Source organism: Candoia aspera, chromosome 5 (assembly GCF_035149785.1).
Source record: "Candoia aspera isolate rCanAsp1 chromosome 5, rCanAsp1.hap2, whole genome shotgun sequence".
NCBI classification, from domain to species: domain Eukaryota; kingdom Metazoa; phylum Chordata; class Lepidosauria; order Squamata; family Boidae; genus Candoia; species Candoia aspera.
Window position 1 is genome coordinate 12,607,098 of NC_086157.1, and position 21,124 is coordinate 12,628,221.

Consider the following 21,124-nt stretch of genomic DNA (forward strand, 5'->3'; position numbering starts at 1 on the left):
CAGTTGCCAGGAGTCAACAATGACTCGAGGGCACATAAACAAACAAACAAGACAGATTCTGGCTGCAGATTTGTTTGAATTTATCCCCTTCTTGAAGGGTCCAAATATAAGATATTTACTACCTAAATATCTTTAAAAGGCAGCCCTTCTGAGACGTTCTGGCAACCTTCTGTACATCTTCTGTGGCTTTTAACCACTTTAGCTACATGTGCATAAAATAACCATGGAATTTGTTTTCAGTGCAGAACTTGATTTTTTCTTTATCCTAGTTAAGCCTGTAATACATGCTTTTCAAAAGGAAAGAACCTAAAAAGAAGTTCTTCTAAAAGGCCTTAACAAGGTAGGTTTCCCTGAAGAATATTGGACAAAATGAAACCCTCCCAAAGTAAGAAAGCAAACCTTTTATTTTAATGAGAACAAGATCATACTGAAAGATTAGACAAATTACATACATTGTTTATTTAGCTAAATACCTGTACAGTTTATACAATCCTGCCATCTGGAAAATCACTGTGTAATAAAATAATGTCTACATTTGTAATAGAAGAGACTCTGTTTCAGAAACTAGACTTTAAATTACCCAATTCCAACTTCCATTAAACATTTCATTGAAGATACAATACATTTACTTTCTATTTTATTGAAAATCTCTATTCAAAATTCACAGCCTATTACTTTACATAAGTCTGTTTCCCTTAACTAGGGTACCAATAGTTAGATTACAGTAAAATCTGATGTCATTTCTAATGCTTACAAACAATATTAATTTCAGTTATTTTAAAGTTTTTTTAAAAATAATTTTATCTCCTTCAACAATTGAAACATATGATTTTTTTGAAACAGTATGAGTGTTAACATTAAACAGAGTAATACATAGAACAAAATAAGACTGGATTCTGCAAAACTATTTTTAGTATTTGAACTATTTTCTAGATGCTAATATTATTTTAAACACAAATGTGTATGTGTGTGTGTGTATATATATATATATATATATATGTATGTATGTATGTGTTTAAAATAATATTAGCAAGCGCGCACACACACACACGTATATATATCCTGTTTAAAAAGTTACCTGGGTTCCTGAACAATATAAAAGTTCTATCTTCTTTATAATACAATATATAATAGACTTACAATGCAAACACCAAGACTTCTGCATGCCATGCAGAAATGCACAACTTTCACTTGCATGAACAATGCGTAGAAAAGCCATGTCTTTTCGTAACTTCACAGTAGCAAACACACTGCACTAATTCAAGTAAAGACTTAATTATGGAAAAAATAAAGGTAGGTTGCTTCTATTTTTGCACCAAATCTTGCAGCTTTACACTTCAGCTACACTCCCCATTCTCCCAATCTTTCCATATCAAAATTTCCACATACTGATTTAGTTCAGTCATAATCTATTAAATGGGCGATTCATAACCACTGCACTGTTTTTTCTGCATACCTTGTAGACATAATTTTAAGGCAATACAATTTATTTGCAAAGTATAAAAACAGGAGAATGTCAGCATTCATCAATATAGAGGTTTTCAAAAAACCACTGATGTCTTGAAAAAGATTACATTAAATGCTATGTGATAATCTGATTATCTGGTATCGTCCACAAATTCACCATCACCACTTACACACTACAAAGCCTGATGATTTGTTTATATGTGTGAACAGTGTACTAGTGCTAAATATTGGGTAATATTACTAAAATTTTGTGGAAAGGCTTGTACATACACTTCAAGGTGGTCCTGATGTATAGATTATGAATAAAAGGCATCTATTCTATTCTCCAAATCCGGGTATTCCAAATTCTTTTCAGAAAATTGAAAAAGCAAGTATTCTCTGGATACAAAATAAAGTGGAGGAGTTCAACGGTTACAGTTATTTTCATCATGGTAGATGCTGCCAGAAGGGACGCCTTTTCCGAATCTTTAGGTATGCCTCTGGTTTTGCAGAACAGCAACAATACTGTTCACCTTCTTCAGTTGATGTGATGTTGGATGAACAAAGGTAAAAGCAATTCAAAAGGCATGCTAAGCCGGTGGCTTCCATGGTCAGTATGAAGAAGCGTTGTGCGATTCAGCTACCAGATTATTACTTCGTTACTGACAAAAGGAGATTTACCTGAAAGACAAAGTATTTTTCTTTAGAGACACAAATGACCTTCTTCAAGATTAATAAACTGCCAGGCAGGGTGTCCATTTGCAGTCTCTTCAGAAATTAAAATTGAGTACCTGGATCTGTTCCAGCATTTGTTCCGCCGTCCATCCTTTCTACACTCTCCCCATAAACTTTTATCCTCTCCTTCATCTTGTTCCTCTTCTTCCCCCAGCAAGGCTGCCCTGCTTGCCTTTCCCCTCCCCGCAAATCTACCAATTTCCTTCCTCTCTGCTCTTTCTCTCCAGATGAGCAGCTTTGTTTTGTCCTCTCCTTGCATAACCCCTGCGCTCATTTGTCTGCATGCACAAACACGCACCCTGGGAGAACAAGGAGGCAGCAGGGGTAACAAAGACTGAGAGGAATGGAATGGCCAAGTTTGGGGAGACTTGGCGAGGAGAGAAGGAAGGAGACGACCGATAGAGCCACACGACATCTGCAGCAAATCGAAGCATGAAGACGACAATGGCCTAAGAAAAGAAGGGCGGGAATTCCTGAGGAAGGCAGAAAACCATGACTAAAAACCACATTAGCTCTCCCAGTTCCCTCTGTTCAGGAGTAGGAAGAGGTCAGCCAGAGAAGGCTGACTAAAGCCCCCAGACAGGTTAGGCTCAGCTCAGCTAAGATCCTTGGAAACTCTTTTGCACCAAACTGGGGAAAAAAATCATAGTAAGCGATAGAGATCCTGTTCCAAATATAGATGCATAAACTATTTCTTATGAAGAGGGAATAAATGAGCTCTTATTTAGCCTTATCAAACTGGAAAAAATAAGGGCTAAAAAGCTAATTTCCTGACTAGTGACTTATACTCCCTTCTAGAATCATCCAGTCGCTTTTGTGACAAAAGGCTTGATCTCACTTTAGTGACAGCTGAATGATGCTACTACAGTACAAAGATAATATAAGCCACTAGTGGGAAAATAGTCCTAAAAGAATTCTGGCAATTGCATGTTACAAAAATTCTACGCCCTACCATGGTTAGGACTGCTGAGAACTTTCTACTCCAGGAAGGTAGGTATATATTAAAAAAAAAAGAAGAACTAGATAGTGAAAAGGATACAAATTTGTTGTAAAATGTTAATACTCCACATAAACCTAATAAACCCACAGCCTCTCTGAAGGATAAAAGTAAAGGTTCCCATTTAGTCATGTCTGACACTAGGGGGCGGTGCTCATCTCCGTTTCATGGCCGAAGAGCCAGCGTTGTCCAAAGACGCTTCCGCAGTCATGTGGTCAGCATGACAGTCACAGAATGCTGTTACCTTCCTGCTGAAGCGGTGCCTATTTATCTACTCATGTTTGCATGCTTTCGAATTGCTTGGTAGGCAAGAGCTGGGGCGAGTGCGGGAGCTCACTCCGTCATGCGGCGCTCGGGTCTTGAACCGCCGAACTTGCAACCTTCCGGTCAACAAGCCTGGCATCTTAACCACTGAGCCACCACGCCCCTGAAGGACAGGAGGGACAAAAAGAAGGGAGAATGAACCTTTCCCTGCTATCTGTGAAAGACAGATTTCTTTCAAAGAGGATATAAGACACAAGACCGTCAGGCACGTGAAAGAACTAAACCTCCACATTGAGAAAAGGTAATGGAGCTCCCCAGTGGAAATCTAAATACCAAAGATGGGCTGTGGAGCACCACCTCTCTTGCATCCCATTCCTTGAGAAGTCCAATAGGAAACTGGGTGAGATATTTGCTAGTGCTGAACAGTTTAAAATACCTGCTTAAGTATTTTAAGTGCTTCATCTCTTACTGTCTTATGACATCAATAAATGCTCTCCACTTTCGTACCTAAGATTTCACTCCCCAAATAAAGTTATTTGCATAAATAAATGCAAATAGTTTTAGCATGTCCTTAAAATAAAATAAAAAAGCTCTATTAGATACCTGTTCCATTGATGGGCAAGCTATGATCTGGAGATCTTCAGTACTAAATTCTTCTTTTAATACAGCATGCAGCTTTTGAAACACTTGCTGGATATTGTTCTTAGAGGAAAAGAGAAAAAGTACTTGTGACTTCATTATCCTAAAGGCAGCATGAACATGAACACTCTGCTCCGAGGGCTGCACGAGCTTCCACTCAATCTTACAAACACTTCAGTCACACCACTCAGTTCTTTCACAGGCACATGGAGCCCCAGGAATCCAGGCAGCAATTCAGACCAAGAGCCTACAGTGTGGGCTAGGGAGCGAAGAAGGAAGCAGGAGGAAGATGGCAGTGACAATTGTGCTAACATGATGCCGAACTTGACAACGCAAAACAGAAATTTCAGGTACACTAGCTCTAAAGGTGAAAGTGTATGTGCATATTTACAAATAATATTTGATGCGACCGAAGACTTACCCTAACGGGCTTGAACAAGATGAATTCGGTATCCTTATTGGACAAATACAATGACATACTCTGTAAGGTTGACGGCAGTTTTGTTTTTATTCTCTTGTATGTTGATGACACTAAATCATTGATCTTCGCTGGAAATAAATATAAACAAAGATCCACACTGTAGAATTTCTGCTGAAACAGAGGTCGCAGGCAATGCCTCTCTATGTGTTTTAGGATGTTTTTCTTTTCACTTACTACTTTTTTATATACTTAGGCAAATCACTCTAAAATCATCAGTAAAGTGTGGAGAAAAAATCCAAGAATGTGAACAGAATCAAATCTGGACACTGGCTTTTTCAACAGAGACAGCAGACTCAGGTCTCTCTCACCCTACTTTTGATGCATTTGATTTTTTAAGAGATTTAACTTTTTAAAAGCAAATCCTGTAAGATTCTACAACCCTTCAGACTGGCTTAGAGATGTCAGAAGCACACATCTGTAAGGTTATTCATATTTAACTGTTTGTCAAGAATGATATATTCAAAAAACCCTTGTCAAATATTTTGCTGAAATCAAGTATACTTCATCACACTTATGTTCTCATTATCTACTAGACAAGAAGCGTGAGCTACCTTGGTCTTCCTATTTTCTGTAAGGATTTTAATTTCCAAGGCTGTAAGAGGCATGGCTAATGGTAGAGAACAATTATGGAAGTACTAAAATTACCTCAACATCGTTGGAATAAGAGGTCAAAAATCCTTTCCCCCCCCAGCATTTTTTTGTTTAGCCTTGGCTAGACAAGTGAAAACATTTGATGATCCAATTGCTGCTGGGAAGTTTATTTTCAGGAGGGTGCTCTGGATCAAAGGAATAGCGGGCTTTTTAATAATAATTTTTCATTGCTTTTGTTTTTTGGCTGTTGGGGGTGGAAGATAAATTTCAATATGTGAATTCAATCCGTCCCATCTGAGTTTTTTTTTTAAAGTTTAGCTTTAGGTTGTCTTTGTTTCCTTTACTTTTTAAAAATTTAACTTCTGAAAATTCATGTCAACTCAATCTTACTATTTCTCTCTTGACCTTCAAACATATGGGGGTTGTATATTTGCATGTTGTCTCTGTCTTGTTTTTAATTTGAGAGATCAATTAAAAAGAGATCAATTTTGAGTTCAATATGGCATTTTATAAGTTTTGTGGGAAAAAAAGACCTTAATATAAAAGACCTTTTATCTAAGAAGAGTCTGATACTTGCCAAATTGTATAATATAATACCTGATTTTTTAAAATTAAATTCCTATTCTTTCATCAGAGCCATACTGTTTATGTAAAGATAGGTTAGTCAAGTAAAGATAAGTGGAAATTCAAAATCTGTAAGAGATGAAATAATTTTGATTACTGATTATCATGTAAGTTCTCAGAACTTCTGATAGGTAATTGATCCACAATGGTTATTTTAAAATATTAGTAATGTTTAAAGAAATATATTGTACTTAATAATTAGTACAGTTCTAATAAGATTATTCCAGATATATTATAAACAAATTTTGAACATCTTTTTATTTTGGCTGTGGATCAAGCAATATTAGATGGGAGTTTTTAAACACTCTAATTCGCTTATCAGATTGGAAATTTAATTCTCATACATAGAAAATACTGCAAGCCTATACGATGGAGTTTTTTTGCAGTGATTACTAAAAATAAGTATAGAATTTTTCAGGAACAATTTTGCCAGGCTCACATTATATAATTTTTTGATGAGTTAACTTCCTCAGTTAACTTTGGGAATATTATATAGCTAAGACATTTAAAAAGTATACCATGACATTCCAATTGCATATTGGAGCATATTAATTACTTGTGGGATCAATAATTGCTTTTAAAAAAGAAATAGCATTCAAAATTATCTTGATTTAAAAATGGCTTGAAAAGAATGTAGTAGAATTTAATGGAGACAAAAGCAAAGATCTTCACTTAGGAATAGACTAATTAGGAGTATCTGTTTGATAACAGTGCTTGTGAAAAAGATTTCTGAACATAAGTATGTTTTCCAAATTAGTATGGAATAAATTGACAAGGATGATCAAGAAACTAAATGTTCTGAAGAGACTGAAAAAACCAGGAATTTTTAGCACTGAGAGCTGAAAAATGTGGGATATTAGCCTATTACGTAATATGGAGTCAAGGTGTGTTCTCTATTAGTCCCAGAAATCAAGGCATGAAATAACAGATTTGTTACAGATGCAGATTTTGCCTGAATGTTAGGGGGAGGGGGAAGTGTTTGGCAGTAGCAATGGAAGCCTTCTGAAAGAGGGCTGAGTTCTTAATCCACAACCTGAGCATCAGGTGACAGTGTTGATAGAGATATCAGCCAGACCAGTGAGGCATCTGAAGATAATCATCTGGATTGGAGAGACTGGCATAAGACCTGTTGGGGAATAGCAGGGCAGGCCTTGCGCTCAATGGCAGTGGACAGCTGGACTAAGTATTCTCTGGAGATAACTGAAAAGACAATAATTTGGGGGCACTGCTGGGTTGGAACAGACGTGTGATCTTCCCCAAAGAAGTATGCTAGAGGAAGGCAGTGCCTTGAGGTTACAAAACCTCAGAAATTGTTGGTGAACTTAAAGGCACAATTAAGGGCTGGAATTAAAAAAAAAAATGGAGTAGAAGGCCAATATGTGCCATGGTCCACAGTACAATATCTTGAGCTATTCCAGGAAATACAGGCCTCTGGTTGAGACTGTGAAAGGCTTTCAGCTAGGAGGACCAATGATCCACCCTAAATGAGTGAGGAGGCATGGAGCTGTCTCAAGTCAGAGAGAGATGCCCTTCAGAAGCAGAGTGGCCACGAGGTGAACAACTACAATCTCAGGGATCCTGAGATGGCTAAAGGGGAGAGTCTCAGATTCAGTTATCTTGATTAATAAATGGAAAATCTAGAGATGGGAATTATCCTTCAAACATCAGTTTCCATAGCAGGAACACAGCAATGAAGTTGGAAAGAACTAGTGCGAGAATCAGAACAACAGGGCCTTTATCCCTCTTATTTCTGATCTAGTTAAAATCAGACATGTAGGTCTCACAGTCTTTGAACCATTAATGGGTGATTCCCTTGGTGGAAGCGACACAGCAAAGACCTGAGGATCCCCTGAGGGAAGTAAAGAATTCATTCCTGCAAAGAGACAAATGAATTTTGGGACAGAGTAGCAGGCTTCAACAAAAACAAGGGGATAATAACTTCAGAATCTGTTGCCTTTATGGTTTGCTCCCAAAGAGTGGCTTGAAAATGAGAACAGTTGTGTTGCCACTTCTGAAGGTCCACAGTAGTTGGGGTTCTGGAGAGATTAAATATGACCCTTAAGTCAGTAATAGCATTTTTTTTAAAGGAAAGTGCAGGATGTTTATGAAATCAATGTTAGTTATTTCTATGATCTCGAGGAAAAACGCTTGAAAATCCTGTCCTGGTAAACTAATGTGGGGGAGAAGGGTTTTACTTTAAAATGTGAAATTAATTTCTTCAATTAATTTCTTCTATTAATGCTTAATTTAGCATAATAAAATTAAAAACACATTACAGCTGATGGGAGAGCAATCAAATCCTTTGGACTGTATCTACCGAATCAAACTTGCAGCAGTGATTTTGTTTAAAAACCTTCAGAATTAACAAAGCTTACAGAGAGGTCACAAAGTTCTTCACTGTTGGAAAAAACTACCTGGTTGGGCCCAAGGCTGCTGTGAGAGATTGTATTTAGGACCCCTCTGAGAAGCTACTGCTGTCAAAGCCGAAACCTAAAGTCAGGAGATGAGAAGAAGAGAAAATATATTGACCGTGTTAAATATGCATATAATACTTCATGGATAGCGTTTCAGTTTGTTCAAAATGTTTCCTATGTCCTGGCACGCTTTAACTGGAATCCGGCACTCAGTCTGCCCATTTATACTGAAGCTATTCTATGCCCCCTCTTCTGTTCCTATCACTTAGCTGCAGTGGAGGCCAACAGCAGTATCCACATATTGCGAAGCGGAAGGCTGAAACCAAGAGGATAGCAGTTGTGTGTCAAGCTACGTCCTGGTAGAGGTGACATGGCCCCTTGAGTTATGACTTGCTAGATATTAAATTAATAGTCAGTGGATATTTCAGAAATCTGGATATTAAAGCCAGATTAAAGTCTGCAGTTAATGCTGTTATGTCTGCAATTATTAACAAGTACAACTGTGGGCACAATAGCAGGGACATCTTTTCCAGCATCTCAGGACACAACAGAAAAAAGCATTGTCTGAAATCTAGAGGCTTCTATATTGCTATTTTCCCTATAAAAGTCAACAACTGAGATTTTATAGCTTCCATTTGTTGGCAAAACATTAAATTACAAGGCTAAATTAAAATCAAACACTTGATTCTCTCTTCTTCTTGGCCAAAGACCAAAAAGCATCACTTAAGGGAAAGGGAGGTAGACATGCCATTGAAGGAAGAGCTGGTTACTGTTTAAGTTCCTTGGAGGAGCTCAAACACTTCATTTTATGAGGACAATCAGGATACTTCGCAAAATATTTCAGTTTGCTGTGCCCTTGCTTCATTTCTCACATTTTAAAAAGATTTGGCCAATTCATTTAAATTTTCTCCATAACGCAGGTATTACCAAAATTACTCCACTTTCATCAAGAATGTCATGATTAAAAATGCTGGAGTAAGATCTACCTATCAAAAAATTTCTGACTGCATGTGACATGGACTTCGCTTAGGATGGTATTCTTCTGTGTGTTTATCACTGGCGTTTTATAATAATATTGAAACAACACTGTCTTTCATATAGTAGATGATTATATGCACTGTTTATTATTAGACAAAGCTCAGGTCTAATTGCAATTGCCCAGTTTCCATTAAGCGAGTGTGTAATTTCAGGGTCAATAGTCCTGTACATGATGTAAGATTTTAGCACAATATTCAAATATTCCACACTGTTTTTACTGTGAACATAGGGGCTGACTTGTATAACATGGCCCCTCGTGGCCTTTCTAACGGGTTTGGTTCACAAGATTGACTATTCCTTTGCAGTGTTTCTGCTGCTATCTTTCTTAGAAAGCAAAATACAATTTCAAGTCTAAGTATGTCAAACCGGCAACTCAAGATGCTAGTATAGATTTCTAGTATTTTAATACCTTTGACAGGAATTCCTCCAGAGGTTCTACAAGCTGCTTAGTTTGTTGCTGAATGAACTGCTCACAAGCAAGTTTCAAATGCCGATCCACATCCTTCTTCGAGTCAATATAATGTTCTCTTATTTCTGGAGTACCCTGGAAGAGAAAGGCAATTTGTATCTTTCTCTCTTCAGAATTTGCCACACTTCAAAAATGATTTTCTTATGCATTTTAACATTTTAACAAGTATTCTTTACCTCCAGTAAGAACTGTATAATTGCATTGTTGCTACTTAATCTGAAGAACTGTGGAACGGTCATAGGATTCAGGATTTTGAATGCAGCATCTGTGAGAAGAGAATTATTTTAAGGAACATTTATGAATATTTATTTTATGCATTTAAATTTAATGGCACTTCTAAGAATTCTCACGTAAATTTTGAAGATCAGATAGATATGGTATGTAGGCTTTCCATCTTCAGCAAAGGATCGTTACCTTGTCATGGTGCTGGAGCGTGAGCACCTCAATGATGCCAAGAGCTAAACCGTGAAGGGCCACCCAAGACGGGAAGGTCATGACAGAGAGGTCAGACTAAATGCGATCCCTGGGGAAGGTAATGGCAACCCACCCCAGTATTCTTGCCATGAAAACTAAATGGATCAGTACAACCAGAGATATGCCAGTATACCATCGGAAGATGAGACCCCCAGGTCGGAAGATGGTCAAAATGCTACTGGGGAGGAACAGAGGATGAGTTCAACTAGCCCCAGACGTGATGACGCAGCTAGCTCAAAGCCAAAAGGACGGCTAGCGGCCGACGGTGCTGGTGGTGAACGGCAAATCCGATGTTCTAAGGATCAACACACCATTGGAACCTGGAATGTAAGACCTATGAGCCAGGGCAAATCGGATGTGGTTACAGGTGAGATGTCAAGATTATAGATAGACATGTTGGGCGTCAGTGAACTGAAATGGACTGGAATGGGCCACTTCACATCAAATGACCACCAGATCTACTACTGTGGACAAGAGGACCACAGAGGAAATGGAGTAGCCTTCATAATTAATAGTAAAGTGGCTAAAGCAGTGCTTGGATACAATCCAGAAAACAACAGAATGATCTCAATTTGAATTCAGGGCAAGCCATCTAACATCACAGTGATCCAAATATACGCCCCAACCACAGATGCTGAAGAAGCTGAAGTAGAGCAGTTCTATGAGGAACTGCAGCATCTACTGGACAACACACCTAAAAGAGATGTTATTTTCATCACCGGAGACTGGAATGCTAAGGTGGGCAGTCAAATAACACCTGGAATTACAGGTAAGCATGGCCTGGGAGAACAAAACGAAGCAGGACATAGGCTGATAGAATTTTGCCAAGACAATTCACTCTGCAGAACAAACACTCTCTTCCAACAACCTAAGAGACGGCTTTATACATGGACTTCCCCGGATGGACAACACCGAAATCAGATTGACTACATCCTTTGCAGCCAAAGGTGGCGGACATCTATACAGTCGGTAAAAACAAGACCTGGAGCTGACTGCAGTTCAGATCACGAACTTCTTCTTGCACAATTTAGGATCAGACTAAAGAGATTAGGGAAGACCCACAGATCAGCTAGACATGAGCTCACTAATATTCCTAAGGAATATGCAGTGGAGGTGAAGAATCGATTTAAGGGACTGGACTTAGTAGATAGGGTCCTGGAAGAACTCTGGACAGAAGTTCGCAACATTGTTCAGGAGGCGGCAACAAAATACATCCCAAAGAAAGAGAAAAGCAAGAAGGCAAAATGGCTGTCTGCTGAGACACTAGAAGTAGCCCAAGAAAGAAGGAAAGCAAAAGGCAACAGCGATAGGGGGAGATATGCCCAATTAAATGCAAAATTCCAGAGGTTAGCCAGAAGAGATAAGGAATTATTTTTAAACAAGCAATATGCGGAAGTGGAAAAACAGAATAGGAAGGACAAGAGACCTTTTCCAGAAAATTAGAAACATCGGAGGTAAATTCCAGGCCAAAATGGGTATGATCAAAAACAAAGATGGCAAGGACCTAACAGAAGAAGAAGAGATCAAGAAAAGGTGGCAAGAATATACGGAAGACCTGTATAGGAAGGATAACAATATCGGGGATAGCTTTGACGGTGTGGTCAGTGAGCTAGAGCCAGACATCCTGAAGCGTGAGGTTGAATGGGCCTTGAGGAGGAGGAGACGACGGCATCCAAGCTGAACTGTTCAAAATCTTGCAAGATGATGCTGTCAAGGTAATGCATGCTATATGCCAGCAAATTTGGAAAACACAAGAATGGCCATCAGACTGGAAAAAATCAACTTATATCCCCATACCAAAAAAGGGAAACACTAAAGAATGTTCAAACTATCAAACAGTGGCACTCATTTCACATGCCAGTAAGGTAATGCTCAAGATCCTACAAGGTAGACTTCAGCAATTCATGGAGCGAGAATTGCCAGATGTGCAAGCTAGGTTTAGAAAAGGCAGAGGAACTAGGGACCAAATTGCCAATATCTGCTGGATAATGGAAAAAGCCAGGGAGTTTCAGAAAAACTTCAATTTGTGTTTTATTGACTATTGTAAAGCCTTTGACTGTGTGGACCATCACAAATTGTGGCAAGTTCTTAGTGGTATGGGGATACCAAGTCATCTTGTATGCCTCCTGAAGAATCTGTATAACGACCAAGTAGCAACAGTAAGAACAGACCACGGAACAACAGACTGGTTTAAGATTGGGAAAGGAGTACGGCAGGGCTGTATACTCTCACCCTACCTATTCAACTTGTACACAGAACACATCATGCGACATGCTGGACTTGAGGAATCCAAGGCTGGAGTTAAAATTGCTGGAAGAAACATTAACAATCTCAGATATGCAGATGATACCACTTTGATGGCTGAAAGCGAAGAGGAACTGAGGAGCCTTACGATGAAGGTGAAAGAAGAAAGTGCAAAAGCTGGCTTGCAGCTAAACCTCAAAAAAACCAAGATTATGGCAACCAGCTTGATTGATAACTGGCAAATAGAGGGAGAAAATGTAGAAGCAGTGAAAGACTTTGTATTCCTAGGTGCAAAGATTACTGCAGATGCTGACTGCAGTCAGGAAATCAGAAGACGCTTAATCCTTGGGAGAAGAGCAATGACAAATCTCGATAAAATAGTTAAGAGCAAAGACATCACACTGACAACAAAGATCCGCATAGTTAAAGCAATGGTGTTCCCCGTAGTGACATATGGCTGCGCAAGCTGGACCATAAGGAAGGCTGAGCGAAGGAAGATAGATGCTTTTGAACTGTGGTGTTGGAGGAAAATTCTGAGAGTGCCTTGGACTGCAAGAAGATCAAACCAGTCCATCCTCCAGGAAATAAAGCCAGACTGCTCACTTGAGGGAATGATATTAAAGGCAAAACTGAAATACTTTGGCCACATAATGAGAAGACAGGACACCCTGGAGAAGATGCTGATGCTAGGGAGAGTGGAAGGCAAAAGGAAGAGGGGCCAACCAAGGGCAAGATGGACGGATGATATTCTAGAGGAAATGGATTCGTCCCTGGGGGAGCTGGGGGTGTTGACGACCGACAGGAAGCTCTGGCGTGGGCTGGTCCATGAAGTCACGAAGAGCCGGAAGCGACTAAACGAATAAACAACAAGGCTTTCCATGCATTGCAGCATGTAATTTTGGTCCATTCTTAGTGATATCCAGCCTATTAATAGGTTTTTACTGAAATGCATTTTGTGCTCAAAACATACAGTATATAACTCATTATCTACCTATCCATACCTGGTAAGAAATTACATCAGCTGCAAGCTCATACTTTAACACTGCAGAACAAGTAAGAAAATGATGCTCATGAAAACTCTCTGAATCTTCTTGGAAGATAAGACTTCTCACTCTTACCAGTACTCATTTAACGACATCTGGGACCAGCAACTCCATCACTAAGCGATGTGGCCGTTAAGTGAGACATCATGTGACCTCCCCACTTAGTGATGGCAGTTCTGGCAGTCCCTGTTGCTGTTGTTAAATGAATCCCACCCAGTTGTTAGGTGGGACCCACTCAGATCCAAGCCATTCCTGGCTTGGTCACTCTTAGCCCCGAGCCTTGGTTCTTCCAAGGCAAGGGACTGCCTCCTCTTCAACTCCCCCTACCCACCTATCTAACCCACCATCTCTGCCCTTTTGGCTGCCCTGCACAGTGACACTCCTCCATGGCAGTGGCAGTGGCTCTGGGGCTGAAGTAGTGTCCCAGGGCCTTCAGCAGTCTCAGCCTGCCGGCACTTGCCTGGGCCTCTATTTCAGCCCCAGCGCCACTGCCGAGGAGTGCCATCTCAAGTCCCAAGCTGCGGCCAGCCACCCCAGAACCACGGTGCGAAGTCCCAGCTGCCCCAATGTGAAACCCCAGCTGCACCTGCTCCAGCACTGTGGCATGAAGCCCAGCCGCAGCCACCCCCATTGCCCACACTCTGCCCTGCACCCCTGTTGTCCCAGCGGACCTTCCCCCTCTTCTTCCTCCTGCTGCCGAGGCACGCCTGGCCTGGCCCTTTGTGAGGCAGCTGCTGGCTGCGCAAGGCTTTCTTCCCGAGCCACGTGCTGCCTTCCTAAGGCTGCACAAGGCCTCCTGAAGCCTTGTGAGAAGGTCGTGCATGGCCTTGGGAATAAAGCAGGAAAGGTCGCAAGTTGCTTCCATAAGTCTCTCCTGAGGACCCCCACTATGCAGTATGAGGTCCCATCCCGTACTCCACAGCACCTCCCGCCTGCCCATGCCCACCCATAGCACCCCCTGCTTGAATGCGGCCTTCGCCAGCCCGCCCGTGTTCCTTAGTGCCCGCCCGCAGTCTCCGCTGGCCTGCCTGCACTCTCTAGCACCTGCCCATGGCCCTCAGCAGCCCGCACCTGGCCCCCCCCGCCCCCCCCCCCCCACTCCTTGCCTGGGACTCCCGCCTCTTCCTGCTTAAGCACCCGTGCGGTCCTGGGGTTACAACAGCAACCTGGACTGCTGGGATATACAATGGCATCGTTTAGCGATGGCAATCCTGGTCCCAATTGCCATCATAACCCAAGGACTACCTGTAGAGCACAATACAAGTAATACGTTTCATCACAGGAAAAAAAACCCACGGTTTCTTTATGGGGAAACCGAACATTAAAATTAGGGTAAAAGACGGTGATATGGAAAAATTGGGTGGAAGCGGGGATATTGACTTTGGACCAATTAATAGATGATGAAGATGAATTTTTAACATACGCTGTGTTAAGAGATAAATATCATCTACTAGATGCAACCCAATGGCAATATTTACAGCTACAACATTTGTTAACAACATTGTTTGGACCAGCAGCATTTTCAGCTTCTGAAACACCTCAGATACTAGAACTTGTTAAATAATTTAAAACTAAAAAAAACTACTACTAGTTTTTATAGTGGGGAAGGCGTCCCCACCAAAGGGTCAGACATGACTCGGTGCTTGCACAGGGGACCTTTCACCTTTCACAGTTTTTATAGATATTTGTTATCAATAAATCAGTTTGATATGTAGATGCTAAGAGATGAGTGGAATAAAGAATTAGAGGTTCCCATATTGCCTAGACAATGGGAAAGTGTCTTAACATCTATAGCAAGCGTGTCAATGGACCTTAAACTACAACTTATACAACAAAAAATATTTACCATTTATTGGACTCTGCTCTGTTTGTATAGAAAACGTCTGTGTAAGACAGCATGTTGTTGGAGATGTAATAAGGATAGAGCTTCTTTAAAACAGACGTTTTTACAATGTCCTGTACTTACTAGGTTTGGGGAGAGGGTAGTGAATCATGTAAATGTGACCGCGACAAAAGCTAAATTTTTCATATTCTCCTGAATTACATACCTAGTACATGGAATTTGACAAGTAAATGGATTCTCCCTGCCCTTACTCTGGCCAAAAGGCTGATCCTGCAGCGTTGGAAAGGTCAATGCATGGCCCCATCCACTCAGTGGACTGAAGGGCTGATTGCACTTGCCACCTGTGAGTGGATCGCCCATAGACGCAGACTTTGTATGGGCAAGTATAATGAAATATGGGACTCATTTATACACAATACAGGAGTTTAGGGAAAAGCATGATGGTTATATATATTAGGAATATATATATATATACTTGCATCATATTTGCATTAGATAAATATATATAGAATTGCAACTGTTTACTGTCATAACAATATATTATACTTTTTTCTTTTTTCTGTTGTAGTTTTCCCACTTTTTAAAAGCACCTGTTATATGTTTCTTTTTTTTGATAATGTATTTTTTTGTATATTGTTTCTTTTTGTTTTTTTTCTTTTCCTGTCATTACTGTAAAAAACAATAAAAAGAAATAACAGGGAAAACATTTAATATTCCATAAATTCACTTGAAATAGTATGAAAGAACAAAAATAATGTCCACATTATTGCTAATCAAGCACATTTATATAAGTTAACGCAACACCGTTTTTGCACTAGCTGAACTTTGTGCTGCAGATTATCTTCTTGGAGTTATGCATGCTGTGCCCAACTGCATACTTAATTAAAAAAAAAAAGATACTCTCAGAGTACAGGTCCACCATTTGTTGTTGTTCTGATGACTGAATTACTTGGATAGTAAGTCTACCAAAGGACAGAAATTGAGCATTAACTGGAGGGGGACGGGGACAGGGAGTGATTTTAAAGGGCAAAATTGCTACCTGAACCCTTGCAAAGGCTTAAGTATCCTTAACAATCCTCACCAGAAAAACAGGCTGCTTTTCTCATTTTGGCTGGTTTGGAAGGTCAAAACGGATGCATTAAACCTCCGTAAAATGTAAGGCACCATTTCACCCCTTAGAGCCCCATCCTTTGAAAAGTTTTCAAGAATGTGTGACCCACTCGGTGATGTCAGAATATCACTATGTTCCCTGTGATTTCCAGGCAGAGCAGGAGGAGGAACTTCGGCTGAAAGGTTTCCCATCCCTGCTGCATATGAGATACCTTCAAATTACCATTAACAGCCCACAGCAACTGTCTACTCAATACAATTCAGTACCTCTAGTTTTCTTAAGATCCAGTGAAATTTCTTTAATCGTGAATTCAGTGTGGAAGGGAGCAATTTGTTCACGGAGAATCAAAAGATGCTTTATTAGAAAAAGCTGTCCATCGATTTGAGTCTAAATTACAACAACAACATATGTCAAGGCATTACACACAGACTGCTGATTTGTAAGCTGATAAAAATAATTTGCTTTGCGTTTTACTCTGCTTAGATTTCCCATTTCCCATTAAAACATTTCCCACTTTTTGCAGTCTTACTTAAAGAGAAAGATTACTTTTATTTATAACACCCACCACTTTTTATAAGAAGCCACAGGAATAGATAATGTTTACTTCCTTACTCTAATATGCTTGGCTGGGGTTTTTTCTCATTGAATTGGGTAAGTTTTTGTATGCAAAATAGAAATGGAAGTTCTTTCAAACACACTTTTTCTTCTTCAGTCTCTTTCCATCCTATCAGATAATGTCTCCCTCCTCTGTTCTGCCACTCTTAATCAAAGAAACACGTTCCCCCTTACCAGAAACCCTCCACATATCTTTACGATTTTTAAAAGCAAATGATTATCTTTATTCTTCTATTGGAATGCAATAGTCATTAGGTTCATAAACCCCTCCCTATTTAGTACCACTGTGTGAAAGGGAGTCTGCTTTGATGAAGCTTCCAAGAAAGGACTGTCTCGAAACTGCTTCAGGTGTCAACATGGTGCCCTTGCTCCTAAGATGCAAGGAAAGGGAAGGTGTTGTTTGGCCTCACTTGGCTGGAAGTCCTCCTTGGCTTTCTTCTGCAGAGTTCATGCTATGAGAAAAGACTGAAGGAAGCCTTCAGCTCCAGCAATGGCTGAAATGCTTCCAGGCTGGACAGCTCTGGTGTGTGTGCTGGCAATCCTGAAGCCACCCAGCCTGGAAACCTTTTGGCCAGTGCTGGGGAAGAAGGCTGAGAGGAACCTTCTGGAGAAGAACCAGCCAGAAGCAGTTTTGAGGCCACACAAACTGCTTGGAAGCAAACTGTGTGGCCTCCACTTCAGCAAAGCAAGCCCTGTTGCCCCCATGACTTGGAATCAAGTTACCAGTGAATCTACCTCCAAGCACAGCCCTCCTACTTCTGACCAGTGCTGATATCTGACCTTGCTTTTAGCAATGGAATCTGCAGCTGCCAACAATGACTGTATGCAGGCAGATAAGGCCTCCTGTGATAATCCTTGGAACACCGTTCCCTGGAGAGGAAAAAAATATGCTTTCATAATGGTTTGAACATATCATTTTAATTTCATACAGCAAAGATTACAGTTGGCACCCTCAGTTTGCATAGTTAAGTATGATTGACTTGGGTTTATTTACCTGAACTTACCAGAGAATGAATCTGAAACAATAGGGCAAGTTAATAAAGATTTAGGTTTTTCTGCATATCATTTTAATATTTTATATCTGTCCATGCCATTCTAATTATTAACAAATTGAGTAAAATTAAAATATATCCAATGTTACTTAATTTTCCTAATTTATACTGATCCAGAATTGAGGCTTCCAGGAAAACTTAGTGCAGAATTTTATTTTTTTCAGTTTTGTTTTTATTTTGTCATGCCTGAAAATGTAAGATAAAGCCAAGGGGTGCAAACTAACAGTCTGGGAGGGAATTCGTATTTCAGAAGTGAGGTGATTTCTAATTCTGCAGTTGCATAGGACCATTATGCCACTAAAAGTCACCGCATTTAAAACTGAAAATATACATATCAAATTAGCTTTAAATATTTATGTGAAACTGCTACCATTAAAAGTTTATCAGATATAATCCAGGAGTTGATTTTCTGTCTTATCTTTAGCTTTAGAGAAGGTTAACCATTGACAGTCCTATGCAAAGAGATGTGAAACTAAACTTGGTTTTTTGTTTTTGTATGCACTGAAGACAGTATTTCAGTACCGACATTTGTCTTACATGTATATTTTCTGAAGTTCTTGAAATTTAAAATGAAGTTTTAACATTCACAGAAAAAATGCTTACATCAATACATCTATAAAGCTTAGAGAGACAGACAAGGGTCCTTCTAACAGTAGGATACCACATCCCATGGAGATCAGCAGGAGACACAGTGGTATGGAGTCTAGGGTTACAAGGTTCCAATGTATCTGCAATACAGAAGGGGGCAAAGTAGCTATGGCCTCGTATTTAAAAAAATCCAGTTATTGTACAGTATTACTGTTAAGGTAACCAAACACCTACTAGACCTATGCAAAGCATTCAAAACAGTCACAAAGAAAGTAGAAACTCACAAAACTTAAAAGTTCTTCAACCGCCTTAAGTAAGTCACACGCTCCCTCTGCAAAAACATATTAACCCCTTCAGATGGGATGGTTTAGATAGTAAGAAATCATCTCCTTGGCCCTACAGAATAAATTAACATGTAACGATGCACAAAACTCCTCCCGGTTTTGAAATGGGCAGCCATGCTAAGTGCAAAAGGAAGCTTCTGAGCTTCGTTTTGTTCTTATCTCAAGCACTCAATTTTCAGTGCTACAATACAGCCTTGCAACAGTCCAAGCTCAAAAGCAACATTCCGTACTTGTTCAAGCAGGGACACTGAAATGCTGTTTCTCTAAATGTTCTTCTTGTCAACCCATTACCTCACATGAGCAGAAGGCTGATACTTTCCAAGAACGCACAAAACATTTTGCACACATTTTCTCAGCTCAGAATGACAATTTTGGGTGTTCTGAGCATGGAATAAAACACCCAGTATTCTGGATCTGAGTTCTAAGCTCAAGAGAATTTTGCTGAACACTATTTTTATGTGTTCCAATATATCACAATTATTTTTTTATGCCTCCAAGATATAGAGGAAAAAGGATAAATCAAGAGGGACACATTCTATTTCTGGTGCCACAGAATGAGATGAGGCTTAAGGTTAGTGAAACACACACTGCTGCCCGCTTGGACCGTATACTTATCACTTTTTAAAAAACATTTGCTATTGATAAATGAAACTTCAGTGTCCTCTGAGGCCTGTGCTTTCTTTCTCAGGCAGGTTACCAAATGCAAAAGTTGCAATGTATGTATTACTGAAATGATGTTACTTTTGTCTCATGAAATTTGCAGGGAATGCAAAATATGTGCACAGTGCACATATGCTTGGAAAAAAGCATCAGACAGGGAAGCATGGCTTTTACCATTAGAGATAAAAATTAACTAAGAACAAAAGCGAAGGAAAAAAGAAAATAAACCAATAACATGAGAATGAAAATGAAAATGGCCAACATTTGGGCATTCCTAAATGTTAAATGCATCCTGTCCCACCAAAGGGATACCTGCCGCTGCCTTATAGAAGCAATACTAGGACCCTGCTTGCTGCAAACCAGCTAGGAGAAGATCCTCCCCATGGTGGTCTTCTTGCCAGAGGCCCCTCCCTTTAACCATGGGGACGCATCTTCTGGAGCTGAAGACCAGTCCAGGCTGGAAACAATTGAGATTGTCTTTTAGACTGAAGCACCAGGGTCTTTAAAGGCATGGCAAGAATCAATCTTTATCCTGTTAACCTGTTACATCAAACGATTTCCAGAAATCACCAGCCCAAAGTAACAACTGGTACAATCTTTCAAAGAGACTTAAGAATGATCAGTTCAGTAATACCAGTGAAATGGTTTATGTTTGTTTCCCTCCTGAGGTCTCTCTAGATACTGGGAAGGGGCGACCAAATACAAATACTATTAGCATGCTTTTTCAGGGACACAGTACTTTGCACAACTGCACATACATACCAGGTTTTACCTCACTGCAGCTGTCTGGATTGTCCTGCTTTGCAGTTGAAATTGAAGCATCGGCGGGCAACTTCTTCTCTTCATCTTTTAAGCTTTGTGCAATTTGCTGACAGGAAAGCCCATTAATAGGTTTACACAGCTTATTTTATTACTTTATTATCTGTTATAATTATTCCTAATTTCTACAGAATTATCTTAACCCATCTCCATCTCTATCCTCAACAGAAATCCCAATGCTGATCTGAGTCAATACAGAATGATTCTCTGGAGTTAAAAATCTTTCTTCTGGTGTGGCAGACCACCAACTTCAATTATACTGATTTACAGAAAATCATTTCAGGTAGTTATCAGTTTTGTATACGCTGCTTCAGTATGGTGTACAACAAAGGACATCAATCCAATGGAGTTTGCTGACTACCTTAACAACCTACAGGGACTGCACAGCATCTGGATGGAAGGGAAGAAACCAACGGGCACTTGAATGCTGAGGTGGGGAGAGCTGACCTTTGACTGTTGGGGACATACATGCCTTGGGATTTGTCAGAGAACAGATAACTAGTTGGGCTCTGAAGACAAGGAAGGTGTGAAATTTACATTTGTAAGCTAGGCCACGCGAGATCATCATTAGAACAAGCCCTACAAACATGGGGTAGAGTGATACAGTATAGCACATATTGGAGGCCTAGAACT

At 40.0% G+C, this 21,124-nt stretch overlaps 1 protein-coding gene across 3 annotated transcripts in view; it reads right to left on the reverse strand.

The window, feature by feature from the left end:
* Positions 1–440: 440 nt before the first annotated feature.
* Positions 441–21,124, reverse strand: part of COG3 (component of oligomeric golgi complex 3) — a 52,841-nt gene continuing 32,157 nt past the window's right edge. For all 3 annotated transcript variants that reach the window (XM_063304610.1, XM_063304609.1, XM_063304611.1), the window contains 10 exons: positions 20,435–20,540; positions 18,684–18,808; positions 17,809–17,898; positions 16,680–16,800; positions 9,875–9,963; positions 9,639–9,773; positions 8,192–8,267; positions 4,503–4,630; positions 4,046–4,144; positions 441–2,127 (listed from right to left, as the gene is read on the reverse strand). In XM_063304610.1, coding sequence (XP_063160680.1) covers positions 2,098–2,127; positions 4,046–4,144; positions 4,503–4,630; positions 8,192–8,267; positions 9,639–9,773; positions 9,875–9,963; positions 16,680–16,800; positions 17,809–17,898; positions 18,684–18,808; positions 20,435–20,540 — 999 coding nt within the window. In that variant the 3' untranslated portion in view covers positions 441–2,097. The remainder of the gene's footprint in view (positions 2,128–4,045; positions 4,145–4,502; positions 4,631–8,191; positions 8,268–9,638; positions 9,774–9,874; positions 9,964–16,679; positions 16,801–17,808; positions 17,899–18,683; positions 18,809–20,434; positions 20,541–21,124) is intronic.